The sequence below is a fragment of the Sebastes umbrosus genome, chromosome 12 (genome assembly GCF_015220745.1).
Source record: "Sebastes umbrosus isolate fSebUmb1 chromosome 12, fSebUmb1.pri, whole genome shotgun sequence".
Classification (NCBI taxonomy): Eukaryota; Metazoa; Chordata; class Actinopteri; order Perciformes; family Sebastidae; genus Sebastes; species Sebastes umbrosus.
This window is the reverse complement of record NC_051280.1, coordinates 20,785,822-20,809,927: the sequence shown is the minus strand read 5'-3', so window position 1 is coordinate 20,809,927 and position 24,106 is coordinate 20,785,822. Positions and strand designations below refer to the sequence as shown.

The window sequence follows — 24,106 nt, the reverse complement described above, 5'->3', positions numbered from 1 at the left end:
GTGATTCTCATGGGTATACCAGGGGTCTGTGGCACTCTCTCAGGGGGTCCACAAATTATTTTGCTATAAAATTGTGCTGTGTCATTAAAAAACTGCATATCTACAGATGGGGACCATTAAAGCAATCATATTGTGTCCATTACTTCACACCCACGTTAGCTTTGGGCCAATAGAAACACGGATATGATTGTGACACACAGCAATAAATTCATTCTTTTTAAGTTGAAGCACTTACTGAAAGTCAGCTTTAGACTGGTAGGTTTAAAGGTCTGGGTTTATTAGGACTGTGCCAGTCTTGCAACTGTTCAATTACTTGAAAAGTATAAATGCTGTCAAGTTGAGTCCAAATGCAATGTGAATAAAATCACCCTGTTTAAAAGGTATAGCCTGCTGTATATAAGTGGTATTAACATTCAGTAATATTGCACATTTTTCCACTGTGGGACTAATAAAGGATTATCTCATCTCATCTTATCATGTTTCAAATTGAAATGTTTCTGTTTATCACTGGGAAACAGGTCTGAAATATTTAGGTTGAAATGTTTAACTAGTTCTAATGGCATCTAAGAGTGCAAATGGTAGTAAGCATAATCTGTGTTACGATTAAGAGGGGTTCCTTGGAAAATATTCTCCCATATAAGGGGTTCCTAGCCCCAAAAAGTTTGAGAACCTCTGATGTAGTGCAGACTGACGGATGCAGGCTGAGTATTACTGATGAATTATTTGGTGCTCTGGTTTAAACTGCATGTGTAGTGCAGTAGTAATTACATTTCTACAGCATCTCTGTTGGAAGGAATTACACTAGTATATAAAATAGCCTGAATGCATGCTTGTGCCAATTACCAGAGCTTTATCCCAACACATTCAGGATATGGTCCATGATAATCAAGTGTAGTAGTTTCTTTGTTCTAGTATTGGTTGAGTCAAATATTGGTCAAATATGTGAAGGATAGCTTGGATTTTAACACTCACATATATGCCTGCTTAAAAGCAATTTAAAACTGGTGCCAATCACTAAATTTACACATCATCCCTGCTACATACTGAGTTTTCTTCCTGCACAATTCTTACCTTTTGACATCAGTGCTGGGAAGCCACGAGCGTCATCACTCTCTCTTCTCTCCCCTCCCCTTCTTCTTTCTCTCTTTATCCCTCTCTCTCTGCCATCCTCCCTCCTCCACGTCATTAGACAAAACTCTGCAGCTGCACCAAGGTTCACTTTAATTTCCTGGTGTGGTGACGCAGCGGTCGTGACGCTCTCTAACTGTTTTCAACAAATGACAGAGATCAAGAAGACGCAGCGTTTAACAAACTCCAGACAAGTATGCAAGTGGTGGTGGCATGAGTGGCCCAGAAACATGTTACAGTACTACACAGGAGCTAAAAGGGTTTTATCCATTAGTCAAAATGAAGAGTGTTAACCCATATAGGGAAGATTAAGTGATGACCTTATCAGTGTGGAGCAAAAGACACACACATTTCCTGAACCAGTAAAGTCATGTAAACAAAGCCATTAAAACCAACCTAAGAGCATTTTATATTTGCAGTGGGTGGCAACACCTCATCTCTTTGCTTTGGTAACTTTGGGACCATCAGGAATATGAATTGTTATTCGTATTTATTTGAATATGAAATCATCTGGTCTGGTGACTCAGCCACCACCTGTTTGTTAATTATACTAAACAATTCCTGGGCTCGCTGTGAACGCCTGCGAAACACGATTGGCACGCTGCCTAGTTTCATGGAGGTACTGGAAGACTTTTGAGTAATTTTATCAACATTACTTTTGTCAACAACACATCCACATAGGACAGATTGCAGTGCCTGTAAAAAGTATACACCCCCAGTGGAAGTTTTCATGTTGTTTTTTTTTTTTAATGACTTGGAAATGCCCTTTTATCTGTTAAGCCAGGCTTCGCTCTGGAACTGGCTCACCTAAATGTAATGCGGCCATCAGCATTAATGTTAACAATTATCCTGAATTGACAAGTCAAAATAGGGCTATTGGCTTCACCAGTGGTGATTTAAAAGGTGTGAATACAAACAAGTATTTAGTATTTTATATTTGTAATTTAGATAACTTCGTAGCCATCTTTCACTTTGATATTAGGGAAGGGTATTTTTCTGTTGATCAGTGTAAAAAAAAAAAGCCACATTAAATCTACTTTGATTCACTGTTGTGAGGCCATAAACATGAAAACTTCCAAGGGGAGGCGGGGGGGTTATCCTTTTAAAAGGCACTGTAGACTTTTGTTATTGGGACCTGGCAGAAAACAAGCTGTAAACAAGAGGCTGCGTTATGATTAATTATCTATCATTTTACTACACGATCAGTAAAATAATTAGACAAGGCTACCTTTGAAATATCACGGGCTAGATTTGTAAAAACACTGTTAACGTGTGTTCATCTACTGACCTTAAAGCAAAGTAAGTTTCATCAAGAGAAAAGCAGGCGAAAAAAATATTTGAATTGTTTACTCTTTCCTTGGCAAGTAAATGGCAAATTTGATCCTGATTAAAAACAATTGGGGGTTTGATCAATACTTTAAATGTGTAAAATTAAACGTCCTGCAACAGCACCAATATAACATTTTGAAACTGTTCATTATCAGCAGAAACTCCAAATTTGTTTGTTTTAGCACTTTATTGCGACTGTACGAAAAATCAGTAAATAATATAATAAACACTTGTTTTGTGAAACACATTTGGCCAGTTTCATAGAGGTAAGATGTTCCCATGCCTTTTTTATGTCTTTTTTTTTCTTTTACATTGCTGAATTTGTGTCTTGGGCAAGGGTTCAATAAATAAGCAGGTTTGTGGGGTTTTTTCACTTGAGGAATAAAAATGTGTCCACCGTTGAGCTGTGAGGATCTTTACCTTGTCAAGATGCACCACTGGATCAAAATCTAATAAAAAGAGAATCTAATAAAAACAAAAAACAAGTCCTGAAAGACTTATTCAATGCAATTAATATGTAAAAACTTTTTTTGTTCAGTAGTTTACCCAAATTCACAATCTCAACATCAGACAAAATTTTGTGCAAATTAAAAAAACAAAGGTGCAAATAAATTAAAAAAAATCAAATGCATACACTCAGTTTCCTTTCCACAAGGTTTTAGTTTGATCCATTAGCTGTACGGTGGCTGATCGTTCAAAATTAATTTTCTATCTACACATCTATGGACTCTGCACCACCACAGGCTATGTTTGTTTTTTTTTAAAAAGAGCATTCTGTCTTTTATATATAAAATGTGCCCCAGCCTTGTGGCAAAGACATGTCTCCATCAAAAAGCAGTCCACTCTGGTTCAAACTCCGCTCCACTTCTGGTCACAACCCCACTTTTATTAATATTCACAGCCTCTCTGGATCCTCCTTCAACAGCCCAGTCCCACCTCCTCAAATACTCAGCAACAATAGCAGCAGGAGCTGGACCCGGTGTCTGTTCAGCACAGGGGGAGGAATGATGACTAAAAGTCTGCAACAGATTCAGAGTTCAACTCGACTCGTATCGTCCCCTATAATTGAAGTCGTTGGGTCTCGTTTGACGTATGTTGTGAGGTTTTCAGATGTGCGGTGACGGTGAAAATCTATGAGTTTCTGGCAGCATTCTCATTACTAGGGGAGCTGGGGGAGGAAGAGGATGAGGAAGAGGGAGAGAAGTTCATTCCTGATAACCCTGGTGGGTCTGTGGCTGTGTTCTGTCCGCTAAGACTCTTCCTGCACACAGGACACGTATCGTGCTGTTGGGAACAAGGATAACAAGGATACATTAACAAATTCACATGACAGGTTTGGATGAAAAACAATTGCATCCACTTCTGCTACAGATGTAACTTAGAAGAAGAGTCTGATATCAATCTTTTTTATCTGTTTGGGACATCCTTTATAGATATACGTACCTGTTCCAGCCATGGTACTATACAGTCATTGTGAAACAAATGATTGCATGGCAGTTGTCTAACATTCTCCTCAACGCTGTAGTCTTCTTTGCACACAGGACACTCTAAACCAGCACCTGCACAAACACAAAACAACATACTGTCTGTCTGTCTGTCTGTCTGTTTGAGACACCCACAGTCACATGCATCAGCTGCATGGAAAATAGTGATAACACAGATTATGTTTATTTGAGTGTTGGCCATGTAATATTAAATTCAAGCACTTCACTACCACTAATCTTCCCGCATTAGTCTGTGATGATAAGACAACATTTTCAGTGTCTTCTTGTAACAGAGAAAATACTTTTATTGAATTGGCTTACAGGCCTATGCAAAGAGTCCATCAACTTATTTCACTCAACTAACATGTGCATGTGAGTGTGTTACTCACCGAGAGAAGTGATCCCCAACAGCTTGCAAGATGATGGAACAGTGCTTTCCCTATATTCATTCTTTAGCAGCGCTGCTAAAATTTAACACGATCATTGATATCATCTGCTTTCGGGGCGCGCGCGCACACACGGAACGGAGCAGAGAGGTGAAGTGAAGATAACCGACAACCGTTGTCATTTGAGATGCAGTTAACACACAAGTCATAATTTTGTTTCAATGAAAACTCAACTCCTGATGTACTGTCCGTGTTTATTTGTATATAGAGCGGGGAAGTGAGATCCGATCACAAGTGGTCACTTGAGACGCATTCTAATGCCAGGTGTGAACTGACATAGAGCTGTCCACTTGTGATTGGATAACCCAAGAACACCCAGTTGTGAACCGGCCCGTTCTCATTCCCAGGGCGTCTATATATAATATCAACACTTTGTCGCAACCGTTGCCGTTAGATACCGACGCACAAGGCACCCCTTAGCTTCGGTATGAGACACACCGGGCTTTCCATTAACTACAACGTAAACCCATCCATGTCAATATTAAATGCTCAGGGAAAGTGCTGTGGTGACGTAGTTTAAAGAGTGAAATAGACACACCAGACGGGTGGGAGGAGAGGTGGATGGGTCCAACAAACACAAGGCTTTCATCCAGGAGACTTCTGTTCGTGTCCTGTGCGTCATGTTACAATCAGCTGTTTGTTCATGTCCCCTGTTCACAACATTCAGTGTCATTTTCACTGTACAAACATAGTAGTTTTAAGCCCAACCATGATGTTTTTTCCTAAACCTAACTATAGTGGTTTTATTACCTGAACCTAAGCAAGTGTTTTTGTTTAATTCACAACATGAAGCATGTGTTTACAGCGACCTAAAAGTGACACAGAGGGGTCTGACAAAGCGTCAGTATAGGACGAGTTGGGATGAGAATGTGTTGTATGAACAAGGCCAGAGAGAGACGTGGACTTACCCACATGTTCCTCTGTAATGGTAACGGTGGGTAAACTCTTTATCCTTTCTCTGTCTGCAGGAGGGGGACCCGTGTTTTCAAACTGGTTCAATAACTACAAGTGAAAAAGAACAAAATCACAATAAATGGCTGTGAGATCATCTGCATGACAACAAGGCTGTTCTGTAAATGACAACTTAAGACATTCACTACCTAGCTAAACTATATGTCTGATTTAAAGGATGAATTCTTCACAAAGTTTGAGTGCTATTTGTTTAGTGACAACAGAGTACCATCCATAAATAATCCCTTCTAAAAAAAAAAGGCTTCTTTAAAATGTAGAAATCACTTTTAGGACTTTGGATCCTGGTATCATTATATTGCTATGAAATAAATTATACTATGGATTATGATATTATAAATAGCACTATTCCAGGGGATCTATTGAACAGGTTCTTGGGACACTGTAGCTGCCTAATTGATATGCAGTTTTAGCTCCACTGTCATGTAAAACATAACACTTTTTATACCTGTGTAATGATAGCATCAAGACCATTGGCACCCCAGGCGTAGTCCATTGGATTGGAATGTAGCATGCCCCTGCAAGACAAGATGGTAGTCAACAAAAATATAATAATTTTACTGAAACAAGTAAGCAAACATGCATCATGGTTTCTTCCACTTACCATGGTCCCATTCCGATATTTGGCATGGCTGTCGGTGCTATGATTCCATTTACTAGCTGCTGGATAATTCTGTGTCCAGAAAAAACATCACAAACAAAAAAAAAAAACACTTTCAACTCTTGAATCAAACTGGGAACTTCAATTTGTCTTCTTATCTAAATGGCACAAATATCTGTACATATTAATAGTTTTGTGGTTATAAAAATATATTCATTCTCAATACAAATCGTAATAATAGATGTCTGCTGTTTGGTATTTATAGGAATAGTGTATCTTTGTTATGTATATTTTGTTTTATAATATTTGTACGAGGTAATATGTTTGTATTAAGAGGCATAACAGATCACTTAAGTTAAGCAAAGTTCTACATTATATTTAGATTAATCTAACACATTATGTCACCATATTCTAAAAATGGAAATGATATTAAGTGTTTTTTACCATAACATGTGAAGCATGTATTGCACACACAAAAGAAGCTCTTTTTTTTACCCGTATCCTCTTGTGTCCCACAACAACCTCCAACACACTCTACTGCTGAAAATGTCTCACCCCTCTAATGTGGGCACTCCCTCGTGGCGCGTACCCTGTCTTCGAGGAACATGTCGACCCCGCGGTTGCCGCGCACTGTATCGTTGCCGTGATGCCATTTCCCTTTCTCTCCTGTTTTCTGTCTCGCGGTTGTCCTCTGTGGGTAGTCGCGTTCGAAGGTCAAAGTTCTCATCAAAAATCCCAAGGGCGAACGGACCGTACCCAGAGGGGAATGTGAACAAGTGCTGGTGATCCATGCTCTAGTAGAAAAGACAGAGACAATGTCAAATCGTGGTGCAGGGTGAAAAATGTATCCTGGATCAGCTGATTTAACAAGTCGCACTGACCTCAAAGGCTGGGCGGTTCTGATCACTGGTGGAGGATGTGGATGCGGACCCATTTTCAGTGCTGCACAAAGACAGTGGTAAAGAAAGTGAAAAGCTAAGACTCAGAAATTCACTTAAACATCTAATTGATCAAATTCATGAGACACAAAATAATTTTCCATACCTTCTTTCCTCAGACAGCTCCTCAATGAAACCAGAATCACAGCGTGGACAGGTGTAGTCCTAAAGTGAAAATATAAATGTGAATATCTAGAATGTATACTAACGTAGACACAGTTGTCTGTTTATTAGGTACATATAGATAAAATGAATGCACTATAATTCAACAGCTCGGCAAAAAATGCTACCCTCATGAGGGTTATAAAGTTTACTTTATGGTCATTTTGGAAGCTGTGTGCTGCTGTTGAATTGTCTTGTGCTATACTGAGGGGGTGTTTCTAATATTTAGTCCACCACCACTGATATAAATGGGGTGGACAAAAAATAGAAATGCTTCTCGCAATACAATTCAACAGCCCCACAAACGGTTGCCTCCAAAATGACCAAAACAAAGTTTCAACAAAAACTTAATATTATAGCCTTCATACAAGTTGAATTTATTGTAGGTGGGGTGTAAGAAAATATCGATACACGAGTATCGCAAGATTATGTTGTGTGATACTGTATCGATTGCCGTTGGGCCTGACCGCTATTCGATCTTTCGGAGGTTGTACCAGGCTCAGTTTCAAAGCTAGAGTGAAAATACTGGCATCATATGAAACTAGAAAATCCATTGGTACCAATCACATCATACTAGCTTGTCGCAAAGGAGACTAAAAATAACGCTCCAAAGTTACAAATTTCACCAAATTTTGGCGAGGAAAAACTGGCATGGCGATTTTCACAGTGGTCTGTTGACCTCTGACCTCAAGATATTTTACGATGGTTAAGTTAGATATGTTTTTATGTTTTTAAACTACATTTTAGTCTCGTCTTTTTTTGTCAACGATATTGCATGTTTGATATCATCACTGCTAGTGTTTAATAACATATTAATAATAATATATTTCGTCAGTTTTCGTTAACAAAATGAATACTGGTTTAAGCTAACCCCATGCAGTTTGGGGCAAAAAACATACAGTTATTTGCATACAGCATACATTTGTTGATTTGCCTATTCTAAAATGGTGTATTTCTGGTGTGATTATATACTATTAGTTTTCCTAAAATTAAATTAAAAAAAGAATTGCAATATATCGCAATATATTGAATCGTTACCCCAGTATTATGATACATACTGTATCGCCAGACTCTTGCCAACACACAGCAGGGCTTGTATTAGACTGCATTAGTTTAAGCTATAGGTCTATATGTACCTAATAAACTGGCAACCGAGTTTATGATGTCTAATAATGGAAAATATATACTTCCCTATAAACATGTGTCTATGTAAAGCGCAGATTATGCCAATGTTTATGCAGACTTTAAGGTTAATAATCAATACCATCCATCCCAGATGTCTAACTGACAATTAAGTCAGCTTGTGGTTTGTTAAATGCTGATAATAACACATTGTGAGCACTTCCAATGGGAGTAACGTTACGCTGTCACAGGTAAGCAGCTGGCTGACTGTCAATAAACCTAGTACTGTAACATTCAAGAAGCTTCCCATGAATGGCGTGACAACAGACTGCTGTGGCAGGCAAGCGGGCAGTTACTACAATAGTAATATTGACTGTCTTTATCTGAGACTTGCTTTGGTTAGATATTGTGAAAGTTGTACTTCTGTTTGCGGTTACAACCGCGATAAGGTAACAGCAAGACTCATGGGAAAGACATTTACAAGAAGAGTTGTTATATTAGCTGACTGGAAATCAAAACCAAAACATTTGGTAAGGTACTGACCAGGTTCACCATCAATCTGCTTCTTATTTTAGGCTGTGCATATACAGGTTATGGCTTCTTTAGTTTTTCTCTTATTCTCTTATGTTTTAATAAACTATATTTGTTTTTGGATTGGACTTTGAAAGCTGCAAAAAAAGTTCTACACTTTAGCCAGTATATTGTGATATTTGTCCATGTTGCTCACCCCTATTTTGTGCCTACTTGAATCGTATTAAGAATGTAAAGATGGAGTACATTTTCTAGTCCTAAATCGTGCACAACATTGTACATGCAGATTCAAGTTTCACAGTGCAGGCATAGTGTATGTGATGGAGCCTCTCTGGGCTTTACATGGTCTTCATTTGTTACAACAAAAGCCTCACATCCATACAGTTCCCCATTCACCACTCCTGTCCCCCTTACTCCTGACATACGCCCCCCTGACAGACTCTGATTTAGAAAGTGAACAGCAAAGCTGTTAAAGGTCCCATATTATAAAAAGGTGAGATTTCCATGTTTTTTTATTATAAAGCTGGCTTAAGTCCTATATAAATACTGTGAAAGTATCAAAACACTCAATCCACAGGGAAATACACACAGCCCGTATTCAGAAACTCTGCATTTGAAACAAGCTGTGAGGATTTCTGTCCATTCGTAATGTCACAAATACACAATATTTAGACCCTTTACACAGATTTAAACATAAACATTCTAAATGTGTCCCAGTTTATTCCTGGTTGCAGTTTAATGTGAATGAAATCGGCTGACAGGAAGTACACATGGACCCAAACTGTTGCCTAGCAACGCAATTCTGTTGCAATTCCGTCACAGTTCCGTTGAAATTAACTAAAACGGAGCGTTTCAGACAGAGGGGTGAATACAGGCATATTCAGGCTGACAGTATGAGGAAAATAAAGTTTTTCTTTTTAACATTACAGCATGTAAACATGTTCTAGTTCAAAACACAAAACACAAGTACGAACCTGAAAATGAGTATAATATGGAACCTTTAAGATGGGCACTAATGTTATGTAGCTACTATTTACATACATATATACAGTCCTTCATGCTGGTAGTCATCAGGTTCCACAACCAAGGCTGACCCCCATATGAGAACTATGAGGACTTTAAGAACTTTAAACATGCACTATCTGCAACCATCTTGGACTCTAACCACTGGCACACTTTACACTAACTTTACACTATACATCCTATATACCAGTTACTTTACACTATACATCCTATAAGCCACTTACTTTACACTATACATCCCATATACCACTTACTTTACACTATACATCCTATAAGCCACTTACTTTACACTATACATCCCATATACCACTTACTTTACACTATACATCCCATATACCACTTACTTTACACTATACATCCTATATACCACTTACTTTACACTATACATACCATATACCACTTACTTTACACTATACATCCTATATACCACTTACTTTACACTATACATCCCATATACCACTTACTTTACACTATACATCCTATATACCACTTACTTTACACTATACATCCTATATACCACTTACTTTACACTATACATCCTATATACCACTTACTTTACACTATACATCCTATATACCACTTTATAGACTGCACATATGTACATATTACATTTATTTATTGCTGCTTTGACACCTGAATTTCCCTCCGGGGATTAATAAAGGTTCATCTTATCTTATCTTATCTTATTAAACCACAATAAAAACTGACTGTATATGTTTAAAACACAAGAGCATAACGTTATTAACGTTACTAACACTTGACTGTCACTGTGGACCGTTTGTTGCCTATGGAGCTAGCTACCTAGCCTAGCCTAGCTAAACAGCAGCAGTGGGTCGACGTTGACTGGCTGTTCAGCCATAAAACACACATAAAAAAACACACAAGCCCAAATGTAAATCCCCCATTCTTCAAGGTAGGTTCATATGTCTCTTACCGGTAAACGCGGACTAATCTCTGCTGAACACCGGTGACAAAAAAACCGGCAGGGCCGTGGAGGAGCTTCAGCCATTTCTAAAGCAGTTAGACCAGTTCAGACGACAACCAACGGACGGCTAGCAACAAGGGACAATACAAACTGAGTTTTTGCAAAAGGGAAATACTCGGGAAGACTCGGGAAGACTCGGTGAAAAACGGAAACATACGAGCGCCAACCGATTTAACGTTGCCATGGCAGCTAGAAAATTTCCAAGAAAGGGACTTCCGGTTGAATATTTAACTTGAAATAAAAGCGTATGTAATTATTTTATTTTATTATTGGGTTTTTTTTTGTGGTAAAACTGGTAAAAACCTGACTTTTGCAAAGGGAAATACTCGGAGACTCAGTGGAAAAACGGAAACATACGAGCGTCCGATTTAACGTTACCATGGCAGCTAGGAAATTACCTAGAAGAGGACTTCCGGTTGAATATTTAACTTGAAATAAAAGCGTATGTAATTATTTTATTATTTATTATTTATTTTTAAAGTCATGGAAAAAAAAAAAAATGCTTTGAAACTTCTTAGTATAATAAAAGAATATGAATAACAGGTACAGACCTAGCCCTTAATTTAATTTATTATTATTTTCATGTATAATTTTACATATTTTATCTGTTCTTGTTCTGTATGCATCTTGTCCTTTTACTTTAGTGAAATAATCTATGAGCCATGTTGTTTGTAAATTTTTATTTATTTAATAAAAAAACACTAAAAAAAAAACTTCTCTGACCACTTGAGGTCGAGTTTTTTTTTTTTTTTTTTTTTTTTAAACATTCTTCTGTATAACGTGCTGTATGATGGTGTACAGTAGGTGACTCGGAAAGACTCGGTGAAAAACGGAAACATACGAGCGCCAACCGATTTAATGTTACCATGGCAGCTAGAAAATTACCGAGAAGAGGACTTCCGGTTGAATTAACTTGAAATAAAAGCAATATGTAATATTTTATTTTGTCATTGTTGTTATTATTTTTTTTAGTGGTAAAACTGGTGAGTAGGTAAAATACTGATCCACACTCCATATCAGTTTTTATTTTTTTTTATTGCTTTTATTTCACAAACTGGTCATACAGGTTCAATTACAAAGACGTGCAAAACTGTAAAAGGAACAACAAGACAAAATAACAGATGCCAGGGGATAAACAGCTTACGAGTACAAAGCCAGGGGAAACAAACATTTAGATAAATATATTAAAGGAGGTGCATAAAGTTAACGTCTTAATAGCTTTTTTGTTTTCGGAGGAGAGAATCAATTTAATGTATTGTTTGGATTCATGTTCAAATACAAAAAATGAAGGTTTAGATTTACTAAATTTGGATTTACGTATAAGAAATTTAGCTAAGAGAATAATCAGATTAATAATATAATGTTCTTTAATTTTACTGTTACCTTTATAGAAACCAAACAAAACATTCTCTAGACATAGAATAAAATCAGGGTCAATATTATCAATAATGAATCTACTCAAGTCCTTCCACAGCCTTTTGCTATGGTCACAGTGCCAGAATAAATGAAGAAGAGTTTCTGGGAGTACATCACAGAATGAACAGTTTACATCAATGTCATGTTTAAACTTAACAAGATAATGACTTGCTGGATAATATCTGTGAAGTCCATAATCAGTTGGTGGTGGACGGTAATGCACCATAAAGTTGTTTGCCAATGCCATAAAACACCAAGGAAGAAGAAGAAGAAGAAGAAGAAGAAGAAGAAGCCGTTACAGGCTAAGAAAGTACACAATCTTCTGATTTATTACTTAAAGGGACTATTTGTAACTTTCAGAAATGCTTCTTAACAGCGACACCTGTGGCCGTGAAATCAACGAAAGTCAGCGTCGGGCTCGCGCTTGCTCGCTCTCAATATACCTGAACGAGCATCGCTCAAAACAGTGAGGCGACACACGTCAGCTAAAACCACAATATCACTCTATATTTCAGCTGCTTGGCAGTAATGTTAGCTGACCAGACGAAGGTCTCTCCATGAACATGATTTAGATCTGATCCTAGTGTTGGCTTTTCCTGCCTAAGTGCAGGCTGAGGCAGTGGGGCTCTCCAGCGTGTCTCCCTGCTCTCTCCGCCCGCAGCCGGAGAGAGCAGGGGAGACACAGGCACCCGGTCGGTAACGAGAAGACAACGTAAAGCTCCGTCACTTCACAAGACATGGAAAACCTCTGTTGGTCTGGAGGAGCTGCAGCAGTTATTTCTGCACAAACGTTCCCTGTACATTCACTAGATATTCTCAGAGCTAAACTAACTCTTCTGCAGTGTGGAGTGAACGCGCGTTCACGTCTAGAGGTGGAGCGAGCTGAGCTGTCTGAGTGAAGGAGAGCAGGCAGAGGAGGAGTGCACAGCGGCTACACGCATATGGGAGCGCGCATGTGTGACGACCCGCTACATTTATGCGCGTACAAAGTTACAAATAGTCCCTTTAAGGGCAACAGGAATAATGGAGATAATTTAATTATTATTATTATTATAATTATTATTATTATTATTGTTATAATTATTATTATTATTATTATAATTATTATTATTATTATTATTATTATTATTATTATTATTATTCCATTTTATTTTTATTTTATTTATTTTCCTGCCAATCTACTGCTCCACACTCCAGTCCAGTAGGTGGCGGTATGCACCTTCAACCTGTTAGTGATCTACCATTAATACTGAGAGAAGAAGAAGAACCAGTGGACTCAGCGTACAGATCAACGGAAGGCCTTATTGTAGTCCGTGAGCGTCGTTTTCCCAAATATATTTACCTCCTGCTACGACCATGGAGCCTAGCGATGCAGGTACATCTTTACTGTGAATATGACTGTGATTATAACGTTAAACACGTCGCAGCTGGCCTCAGTAAACACGTTAAGTTAGCCCGATTAGCCGTTAGCTGTTAACAGGAGCGCTCTCTAACTGGCGTCACAACGTTAGCTCGCGGTCTGGTCGCTAAGGCTGGTTAGTTACCAAATGTTACAGTTTGAATTATATATATATATGTAAGTTAACAAATACCCGAGTTTCTTTAGTTCTGCCAACTGTAACATCCACATTTAATGACATGAATGTCGCTTTTTTGCCCCCCAGTTTCTTAGCAGCCTTTAAAAGTAAAGTTTTCTTGTATGCTAGTCTGCAATGCAAAGTTAGATTATTACATATAAATGTATGTTACCATATTGCCTTTTGGAGATGAACCCTTGTATTGTCAATTATATAATAAACTCAAATTTACTCCACCATAAAAAAATAATTTTCTTTTAACTTTAGTCAAGTCAAATGTATTTCTATAGCACATTTAAAACAACATGAGCTGACCAAAGTGCTTTACAGACATAGGCAGAATAAAAACAGGTCAACAGTGCAGACAACAAAACCACACACATCCACAGACAGACCAAGATAAAATCCATGAGTAAAAAGACTGTTATAATGAGCATTATAAAAGGCCAATTAGTAATCACAGTTCAAGTACATTCAAAAGCCACAGAAAAGAGGTGGGTCTTGAGCTGTGCTTTTACATCACAAAGGGACTAACGTTACAACTTGCATTTCGTTGTTGTAGAATCAGTTAACCTTGAACCTTAATTGGGTCAAATTTCATAGGATGCATATCAGAAAATGTCACTTGCATTTGCTACCTCAACTGCCAGCTCCACAGCTATACAGCATGCGTATTGTTGTGATGTTTACACTGTCACTAATACTGCATTTATATTGTACATTTCAAGAAATATTCTTATTTATACCATTTTTGCATTTATATATAACACACTTAATAGATCCCACTTCTTAGCATTTTGCCTTTACTTATTTACATTGTGGTTATACAGTATATTGCGTGTCTTAATGCAAATATTTGTACATATTTCTTATTTTCTTATTTTTATTATTTAGTTATATTTCTCTACATATATTGTGTTATATATTGTAGCATTAATTACAGGTTACATACACCTTTATTTCTATGTTTCTTACATTTCTTTATGTTTATATAAGAGCAGTTGTAATGCCCCAATTTCTCCCCGAGGATCAATAAAGTATTTCTGATTCAGATATATTGCATTTTCCCTTTATTGCTGTTTTAGGGCGAGGAGGATGGAAGTCTAAGCCTATCCAGCCACAGAAAAACAAGATGAACATGAATATTCTCCGTCAAGAGAAGCTGATTGCTCAGAAGAAGAAGGAGATTGAGGCCAAAATGGCAGAGCAAGCAAAAATGAATGTGCAAACCCCGAGCAAACCCCTGCCTCCAAGGTAACAATATGCTCATTATGGACCTGGTAATATGGCACAGACACAGCAAACTTAAAGCTATGGAAATCATTTTATTTTTAAAGTACAGTGTGAATGTCTGGTCCTGCCAGTCAGTATTGTTATGTTTGAATGTTTTTTTTGACACCAACATTGGCCTAAATTATAACAAAGTATATTTAAACATATTTAATTAATTCTGAATCCCAATAGTTCTCCCAGTCTTCAAGGACCTTCTTCAAACAAGTTTTTAAATGATGGAAGCTTCTTACAGCAGTTCATAAGGATGCAGAAGGACAAACCCAACAATGGTTAGTACTTTGATCTGCACAGTTTTGACCAAAATATTTCTCAAGTTTTTGTCATATCCTCATCACAATTAATGTATTACTGTGATGTTGTATAGTGAATGTCGCACAGCAGCATGAACGCTGGAACACAGAATAATAGCCATAACCTTACTTTTGGCTTACATAAGAGACAGACAAAAAGGCTCAAGGCTGTCTACTATAAGTCCTTGACAGCAGCACAGTTTGTGGGAGGCAGAGGTTTTTAAAGAGGGCATCCTGACCTAAGGAAACTAGTCTGGAATGGGGACCATGAACATTACCTCACATTACATACTTGTGTTGCTTACCAAATTTTCTGGTTCAAGAACAACCCTAACCATCTATAGCAGAAAAATGAATACCCTTAAAATGAAGGCTTGTACTAGATTTTTAAAAAACGTGTCCTGTTTTATACTCGTTCTAGGTTCCACCAGTGATACCAAAACTCCCACAACCTCGACTTCATCACCAGGAGGAAATGCACAGCCGAAAAAGAGCATTCTTGTTGGCAAGCGGCCTGGCCTTGGAGTCAGTAGCATGCTCAGTCAGTTCAAGAACTACTCACACTCACACAAGAAGAATCCTGTTCTCAGCCAGAGGCCGAGCGTGTTTTGTTCTCCGGATGATGAAGATGAGGAAGAGGAGACAGATTACTCCAGATTCTTAGAGATGAAAGGTAATTCAAGGCCTGTGTTTTTCAGTGTATCTCTGGACAATTCCATGGCTTGGACATTTTCAGTGCATCTTCTTCATACTCCAGTGCCTTGTGACTGGCATTTTGTCATAGGTGCCCTTAGAGTAAATGTACTCATAGCCTGCTTAAAGTCTCTCCCCCAGAGGACTCAGACACCAGACTCATTATCGACAAGATGGCCTCTTTTGTGGCGGAGGGAGGAGCTGAGCTGGAGCGAAAGGCCCAGGAGGACTACAAGGACAATCCTGTTTTCTCGTAAGTTTTAAGGACAGTGTAGCACATCCAGATGTATTTACTCGTACAGTATATTCACACTAATCTGATTTCAAATGTTATCCTTGCCTTTCAGATTTTTATACGATAAGAGCAGCATGGAGTTTCTCTACTACAAACACAGAGTTGCCATTTTGAGAAAGGATTTGCTAAGACCTGAGAATACGTCGGATAATGGTAAGATTACCTCTTCTCACACTCTGTTTTTGTCTCTAATTTCTAGTCCAGGTTCACCATCGATCTGCTTCTTATTTTAGGCTGTGCATATACAGGTTATGGCTTCTTTAGTTTTTCCTCTTATTCTCTTATGTTTTAATAAACCATATTTGTTTTTGGATTGGACTTTGAAAGCTGCAAAGAATTGAGTTCTACACTTTAACCAGTATGTTGTGATATTTGTCCATGTTGCTCACCCCTATGTTGTGCCTACTTGAATCATATTAAGAATTTAAAGATGGAGTACATTTTCTAGTCCTAAATTGTGCACAACATTGTACATGCAGATCCAAGTTTCACAGTGTAGGCATAGTGTATGTGATGGAGCCTTTACATGGTCTTCATTTGTTACATAAAAAGCCTCACATCCATGCAGTTCCCATTCACCACCCCTGTCCCCCTTGCTCCTCCTCCCTCCTTCCTCTTCTTATCCCCTATTGGCTCTAGACTGGTGGAGTGTGAGGGCCAGTTAAGTACGGTACAGTAGTAGAGTGTGAATTGAGTCACAGTACTGATAGGCTGCTTAAAGTCTCCCCCCCAGTGGACGCGGAAACCCAGCAGGTGGCTGAGAAGCTGGCCAGGTTTGTGGTGGAGGGTGGCCCCGAGGTGGAAGCCATCGCTGCTGAGCGTAACCGAGACAACCCAGCCTTCAGGTCAGTCACTGGATAATATATGTCATTGTGTTTCTATACACTTTAAGTCTGGTTTTACACAAAATATCTACTGTCCCTCCCTCAGTTTTTTATATGACCACCAAAGTCCAGCCTACCACTTCTTCAAAGAGAAAGTACAGGCGTATCGTGCTGCTGCCTCTCGGAGCTCTTCACCTCCAGAAGCAGAATCGAAGACAGACTTTCAGCGACCAGCTGCTTCGCCATTATCGCTGAATGCCGCTCCTCCACCACACACTCGGGAGGCAGAAACTCCGCCTGTCAAACGGAAGAGAAAGAGTAGATGGGGGTCTGAGGATGACAAAGTCGAGTTGCCCATTCCTCCCATCATTGTTCCTCCGGAGCTCACTGTTCCAGACCATGACACACCTTCTCTCTCTGGTACATGAACTGTTTTTCTACATGCTATAAGTATGTGTGCATACCAAGGTTATAATAGTTTAGAATTTTCAGTTAGTGTTTATTTTATTTTATTTTTAGCTTTGACCTTTCAATTTCATTTTAGTTTAGTTTAGGTTAGTTTTCAGAGTGCATTTGCTAGTTTTAGTTTAGTTTCAGTTATTCATAAAGGTTTACTTTATATAAATTTAGTTAGTTTTAGTTTTACAGTAGTTTTAGTTTGTTTTTGTTTGGACCAAGTATAATGTATCAGACGTATGTAGCTATATATACATATAAAACAAGTTTTGAGAACTGTACAGGAATGGCCATAATGTTTAATTGTCACGCTACTTTAGTGAAGCAATTGCAGCATAGCACCATTTCCTGGAATGTCAAGTCCGTTCAATTTCTGTGGTTCAATGTCACAAGAGTTGACAACAATTCTTGCAGTCTCGTTTTTTCGGTAATGATATTTTATAGCTAAAAAACTAAACCTGAAATGAACTTATGTTCATTTTTATTTTATTTTTAGTCGTTTTTTTTAACAATGCAAAATCATTTTCTGAAAGGATATCATTTTGATTAAGTTTCAGTTTACTAACAATATTTCTCTCTGCTTATTTTCATTTTTAGTTTCAATTTTAGTTTACTACGATAACCTTGGTGCATACACATTTTGTTCTTGTGGGGATTGAAAGTAATTAACAAAACCTAAACTTGGTGCAACCTTTTCAGAAGCCAGTGTCAATATGTTTTTGGAGCTGATACCTTTGTCTAACATTTTCCAACCCATACATGCTAATATTTATGTGCACTTTTGGAAGAGTAATAGAAGATAACAGTGCAGTTATTATTATACGTATTGATAAAATGGCAAAAATCACATTTTAATTTGCTGTTTTGGCCACACCATCAGCCAATGATTAATTTATGAATATATAAGTTTGTGGTAACGTCTGTTTCAGCCCAGGACCTGAGGGGTCTCGGTTATAAGAAGGGAAAGCCTCTTGGTCTGGTAGGAGTGACGGAACTATCTGAGGACCAGAAGAAACAACTCAAAGAACAACAAGAGGTATGAAAGTGAATACTAAATGTACGCTGCATTTTTAACTATACCAATATTTTATTATTCACTCTTTGTCTATTGTTTTTAATTTAATCTGTCTTTTTTAGATTAGTCAGAAGGAACGTTGATAACTCGGCTTGATCGCACCATAAATTCAGGATAATTAGGCCCTGTAATCTCTTATCTCATCATTTTCTCATGCACTCTGTAGATGCAAGAGATGTTTGACATGATCATGAAGCACAAGCGTGCGATGGCGGAGATGCAGGTGATGTGGGAGAAGGCCATCAGAGACCATCAACATGAATACGACAGTGATGAAGAAGTGGACCAGCAGGCAGGCACCTGGGAGCATCGTCTCCGACAGATGGAAATGGAGAAGACTCGCGGTAAGGCTGACCATCAGTATGGATAGTTGGTCTTGCCTCTGCAACACTAGCAGCTGTCCGTGCTCGATAATCAGTTCTCATAAAGGTGAAAATTATCAACTGTTTAAAAAAAAGAACCTTCTCGTCTGTACTTTTCCAGAGTGGGCAGAATCTCTGACAGATATGGGTAAAGGGAAACATTTTATTGGTGACTTCCTGCCCCCTGAGGAGCTGGACAAGTTCATGGAGACCTTCAAGGCCCTCAAGGTTAGTTTGCCTCTGAATTCACTTGTTCCCTCGCCTAATAGGGAAGGATTTCGCTGTTGTGCAACTGCTAGGAATGCACATATCCATTAACTTAAGTTTTATAGGACTGCAACTAACGATCATGTTCATTGTTGATTAATCTGTTGATTATTTTCTCAATTAATCGATTAGCTGTTTGGTCTATAAAATGGTGAAAAATGTCGATCATTGTTTCCCAAAGTCCAAGATGATGTCCTCAAATGTCTTGTTTTGTCTACAACTTAAAGATATTCAGTTTACTGTCATAGAGGAGTAAAGAAACCAGAAAATATTCACATTTAAGAAGCTGGAATCAGAGAATTACTTTTTTGACCGAATAATTGATTATCAAAATAGTTGTCGATTCATTTAAAAGTTAACAACTAATCGTTGCAGCTCTACAGTTTTAGAGGTAAATGTAGATGATGACTCCTTTGAATCGGAGAAGGAGGCACCAAACTAATGTAAATAATTGTTTTTCAGACATCCCACAAGTCATTAAATGTTTTGAATGTGTTATTTTAAGAGGTGTTTTGTGTGTTTAGAGAAAATAATTTCTGCGGGATATCTTCAGAGTATTGTAAAACTTGTTTCATACCTCTCTAGTGTAGTTTGTGGTAGCTTTTAGCCATTAAATGTCTGCTTTGCCACAGGAAGACCATACACAATTTAGTAGGGCCAAGGTCAGTTGAAAGTGTCTGTAAACAGGATTGTAATCGTCGATCCATGCCTCTGTTTTCAAGCTGCTTATCCAGGTCAGGGCCTCTGTGGCAACAGCCAGCAGAGCAACGCAGACGTCCCTTTTCCCCGCAAACTCCTCTCGTTCCTCCTGAGGGATCCCCAGGAGGAGACTGTAATTGCCACTTGTCTGTTTAACTCGATTTGGCACCGTTGTGGAAAACACACTTTTTTAAAATCCCTTTTTAAAGGTTGAAAAACAGCAGACTATGCCAATAGAGATTTTTTTTTCTAACGCAAATTCTCAGCTAGAGTCATGAAAAGTTAATGGAAAGTCAGCAGTCACGTAAGACCCAGAATGTAACACTGTTTGAGTGTAACGGCAAATGAAACTAAGAGAGAAAATGCAGGTTGTATTGAGTGAAGACCACCAGTGCGGAGTAACACCAACCCCGCTGTACTGAACAGTCTCAGATGACAGGCAGCGTTCATTCTTTTCCAGTTAAATCAGCTGAATAATAGAAGGTCTTGCCTCACCTACGCTGAATTAGTATTCAATAATCTCCCCCACCCTCCTCCTTTTATTTTTAGAAAGCGACAAAATGGTATTGGAGGCAGTGACATGGTGCAGCACTTCAGTGTGTATGGCATAAATGCACAACTCTTGTCTTCTTGGCTTGCAGGAGGGCCGGGACCCAGACTACTCAGAATACAAAGAGTTTAAGTTGACGGTGGAGAATCTTGGTTTCCGAATGCTTATGAAGATGGGCTGGAAGGACGGTGATGGCCTCGGCAGTGACGGACAGGGCATCAAGGCTCCTGTCAACAAGTGAGCATTCATCTTCAGTACATTTGTCTTTCATTGCATTTCTTTATCATTCAGGGTACACTTGTAAATAACCGTAAATCTTAAATGAAGCAGCACTACAGTTATTTTTAAAGTGTGAAAAATACTTTTTCTAGTTTCCTAAAATAATGACAAGACAACAAGTCAACAAGACAGTGCACAGAAGAGTACACAACAGAAACCGTTTGAGTGTTTATTTCCACTAACAATTGTTTTTTGTCGACTGGGAAATCTTTTTTTCAGCAAGTGTCCCAGTAAGCCATGACGGTGAGCCGGCATGTACAATATCAGGACCCTGAAAGCCTGTGTTCACCCACACAGGTGTTTTCAGTTATTCTGGCTGATTAGACCTCTGAACAGGTTGAAAGTGGTTTAGGTTTACAACCCTACCCACGCTATTTCCTGTCGCCTCTGCTTTTGGCCACACTCCGCCAGTAAATTTTGTCAGGCAAATTTCTGTCTGACTGCTGTTCAGGGTGGATAGCTAGTCAGTGCCATTTGAGTTTGCCTGAACAGTGCTTTAGAAAATGTGACACCACTTCGGGGTGTTGATGAAGTGTAAATAAAATTTGTTAGGAAGATTTCATATGAAAGCCGTTTTTCACAGTACACATTTTAACTTGTCGTAGCAGGAAAAGCACAGGTGTTACTAATAATATTAACGAGCCAGCATGCACAAAACCAGGAACCTGAAACTGAAGCAGCCATAATTAAATGTATTATACCTGTACCTGTGGTTTTCATACTGTGACACGTCAAAATGTCTTCTGTGGAAAAGGCCTATTGGCATGCATTTTTTTTTAACGATATACATTTGAGATAATCGGACTTCCCTTTAAATCACAGATTGTGCCTTTAGCACATGCAGCAGACAATAGACTAGTCATATAACTCTACACCTTTTGCATCAATAAAAAGCTCTTAATGGCCTCACATGGGGTTTCACATTGAAAGAGGCTCTCCTCTCTTGCAGTTGTAGAGATTAATCTCAGTGAGCAGACAAAAGTCTGAGCTCTCTGCCATGATGTGGCACAAGACAGGATACAAGATTGAGGTAATTGGTAAGCATTGCTCCCGGGGTTGTGACTCGGGTCATATCTAAATTGTCATGATCAACCCGTGTTCGCTGGCTTGGTTTGAATTGACAAAAGAAGGGTTGAACATGGGTCAGATAACCCTGGTCCGACCCTTGTCATCCGTGTGAAAGAGGTAATAGTCATTTATTAGTTTATTAGTTAGAGGTATACACGCTGGCACAGTCCAGAGAAGAGGTCTAATCAGCCAGATTAACTGAGAACACCTGTGTGGGTGTTCAGAGGCTTTAAAATGAAGCAGCTAAATAGGATTCAGACGTTATTTTTTATTATTTACACCTGTGCTTTTTCTTCTGTGACATGTTAAACTATCTTCTGTGAACACGGCCTATATTTGAACTGTTATGCTTTATCCAGATGGACTGAAAGTAACACTAATATTGTATTGGCTCTTGAATTACCAAACATGCATGAAAAGAGATTTTGAGCATCTCCCTCTCTCTGTCTCACTCCAGGGGTCAGACCGCTATGAACGGAGCCGGGTTGGGAGTTGACCGTCCAGCCTCGCTCACAAAAAATGACGATGAGTACGATGCTTTTAGAAAGAGGATGATGCTGGCTTACCGCTTCAGGCCAAACCCATTGGTAAGTTCTGTTTCACATTGTTTTCTGTTTGTTGTAACACTATTCTGTGAATTTGCATTGAATATAATGTGTAATAGAAATCCATACTCATTGTTTAATATTAGCTTTAGAAACGTAATGTTGCTGATCCATTCATCAGGGTTAAGTGTCCTTTGCTATAATATTTTAATCAAGTATTTCATTTTTGTTTCCACAGAATAATCCACGGAGACCATATTACTGATGTAGAGGACTGTTTCTTTTGTTTATACTTGTTCATGTTTATCATAACTTAAAAAGCTGTTTTCTGCAGCTGCCACAGCTCTGCTCGGTTTGTGAAATGGACTCTTGTTGCAGAAATTTTAGTACGTGTGTGACGAGTAGAGAGATTCTCAATTACGTTTGAAGTTTAAAATGTTTCCTTTAAATAATGGATCACCTGTTTTGTTACATTTCAATTTAATACTGTAACGACTTAAAATATATAAACTTGCATCGCCTGGCTTCCAGAAGGAGTTCACTCTTCAGTTTGTGTTACCATTTTGTTCCCTTTCAGAGCTTGACTCGACTATGCATTTCCAACTATATAACATTTTCCTCACTGTGTTATAACTGATTTTTGATTCCTGTCATTATATGCTTCTGTGATCACAATAAAAAATGGCCACTTGCTGAAATGTGGACAAATATGTCTTTATAACTACTGTACGTATCTGTTAATTCACTTGTTTATGAGGAAATAAGTAGGAGCTAAGTTTATGGTTCACTTGTGTGCTGAGTGCAGTTATCTATCCAATCATGTTCCCATCAGTATTCATTTCTGTACGGCTCTGAGCACCAGTGAGCCATTGAGTAGAGCTGACCAGGCTCAAGCAGCCAGTGGCCAGGAGGAGGAGGAGGAGGAGGAGGTTGACAGATCAGTGAAATCAGACCTTCAGTTTGCCATTCCCCAGAGGGGGTTTACACGGGATAAATATAACTCCGAAATCCCAGCTGAGCAAGAGCCACTCTGGTGTTGGCCAAAGCATCAATCAGAGGCAACTTGAGCCATATTAGAAAGGTAAACCAAGCCTTCGGTTGGTTAGTGGTATGGTAAAGTTTAAAAAAAAAAAAAATGTCAGAAAATCAAACTCTTTTGTTTAAAATGTAATCAATTTATAAACTTCTGAAAAAAAACATTTTTTGAAGACAATGGAGTAGAAGCGCTGCTGGGTCTCTGTGGTAATCACATACAGGTGCTCTTTGGATCCTTCAGGTGTATTGGGCTCATTCAGTCTTGTGAAGGGCTCATTGCATGGGTGGAAAAAAGTCCAAAATGCAAGTCTCCCTCAAAAATAATCCAAAGCAGTGTTTGAACAAAATTAAAACGCCTTTATTTTACATGGCAATAATTGTTTATGTAAATGACCAACGCGTTGCGACCAACACAGGTCTTCATCAGGGTCACTGTGAGCATTCAGCAGTAGCTCGCACACCAACACTACAGTGTGCCTTGGATTATTTTTGAGGGAGACTTGCATTTTGTACTTTTCTCCACCCATGCAACGAGCCCTTCACAAGACTGAAAAATATTATTTTTTTATTTGAGAAGTCAGAACCTGGGAATGTTGGACATTTTTGATGGGAACATAATGATCAAAATTGTTGCTATTATATTTTTTGTAAATTGTTGAAAAAC

The 24,106-nt window shown here is 38.5% G+C and overlaps 3 protein-coding genes across 5 annotated transcripts in view; 1 reads left to right on the top strand and 2 right to left on the bottom strand.

The window, feature by feature from the left end:
- LOC119498355 (potassium/sodium hyperpolarization-activated cyclic nucleotide-gated channel 2-like) overlaps positions 1-1,227 on the bottom strand; it is a 42,357-nt gene extending 41,130 nt beyond the window's left edge. Inside the window, exon 1 of one of the 2 annotated variants that reach the window (XM_037787172.1) lies at positions 1,072-1,227. The gene's annotated coding sequence lies outside the window, so the exon portion shown is untranslated. The remainder of the gene's footprint in view (positions 1-1,071) is intronic. The other variant, XM_037787171.1, reaches the window with a different exon arrangement.
- A 1,398-nt stretch (positions 1,228-2,625) lies between these two features.
- rnf126 (ring finger protein 126) lies at positions 2,626-10,878 on the bottom strand. Of its 2 annotated transcripts, XM_037787168.1 has the most exons (10): positions 10,668-10,878; positions 7,002-7,060; positions 6,839-6,899; positions 6,513-6,751; positions 5,961-6,029; positions 5,805-5,874; positions 5,296-5,389; positions 4,331-4,405; positions 3,901-4,016; positions 2,626-3,741 (listed from the first exon to the last, which is right to left on the bottom strand). In XM_037787168.1, exons 1-10 carry the CDS (start codon positions 10,740-10,742, stop codon positions 3,589-3,591), a joined length of 1,011 nt encoding a protein of 336 aa, XP_037643096.1. In that variant the 5' UTR covers positions 10,743-10,878; the 3' UTR covers positions 2,626-3,588. The 2 variants fall into 2 exon arrangements, with proteins under 2 accessions (XP_037643096.1, XP_037643097.1); XM_037787169.1 differs by lacking the exon at positions 4,331-4,405 and having other exon boundaries at positions 3,589-3,741; positions 10,668-10,869.
- Positions 10,879-13,490: 2,612 nt separating this feature from the next.
- sugp1 (SURP and G patch domain containing 1) lies at positions 13,491-23,128 on the top strand. Its single transcript, XM_037788072.1, has 14 exons — positions 13,491-13,509; positions 14,797-14,965; positions 15,176-15,273; positions 15,716-15,967; positions 16,117-16,240; positions 16,335-16,435; positions 17,004-17,127; positions 17,213-17,526; positions 18,492-18,598; positions 18,804-18,981; positions 19,121-19,227; positions 20,607-20,752; positions 22,320-22,449; positions 22,646-23,128. The coding sequence occupies exons 1-14, from the start codon at positions 13,491-13,493 to the stop codon at positions 22,670-22,672; spliced, it is 1,896 nt and encodes a 631-aa protein (XP_037644000.1). The 3' UTR covers positions 22,673-23,128.
- The last annotated feature ends 978 nt before the right edge of the window (positions 23,129-24,106 follow it).

Excerpts from the sequence above, each read along its gene's own strand:
- rnf126 (XM_037787168.1), bottom strand. The coding sequence starts at position 10,742 with ATGGCTGAAGCTCCTCCACGGCCCTGCCGGTTTTTTTGTCACCGGTGT. Across the intron at positions 7,061-10,667 it reads AGATTAGTCCGCGTTTACCG|GACTACACCTGTCCACGCTG; the intron begins GTAAGAGACATA and ends TTTTCACTTTAG. Across the intron at positions 4,017-4,330 it reads GTTGGGGATCACTTCTCTCG|GTGCTGGTTTAGAGTGTCCT; the intron begins GTGAGTAACACA and ends GTGTTTGTGCAG.
- sugp1 (XM_037788072.1), top strand. Across the intron at positions 16,241-16,334 it reads AAGGACAATCCTGTTTTCTC|ATTTTTATACGATAAGAGCA; the intron begins GTAAGTTTTAAG and ends CTTGCCTTTCAG. Across the intron at positions 16,436-17,003 it reads TGAGAATACGTCGGATAATG|TCTCCCCCCCAGTGGACGCG; the intron begins GTAAGATTACCT and ends GGCTGCTTAAAG.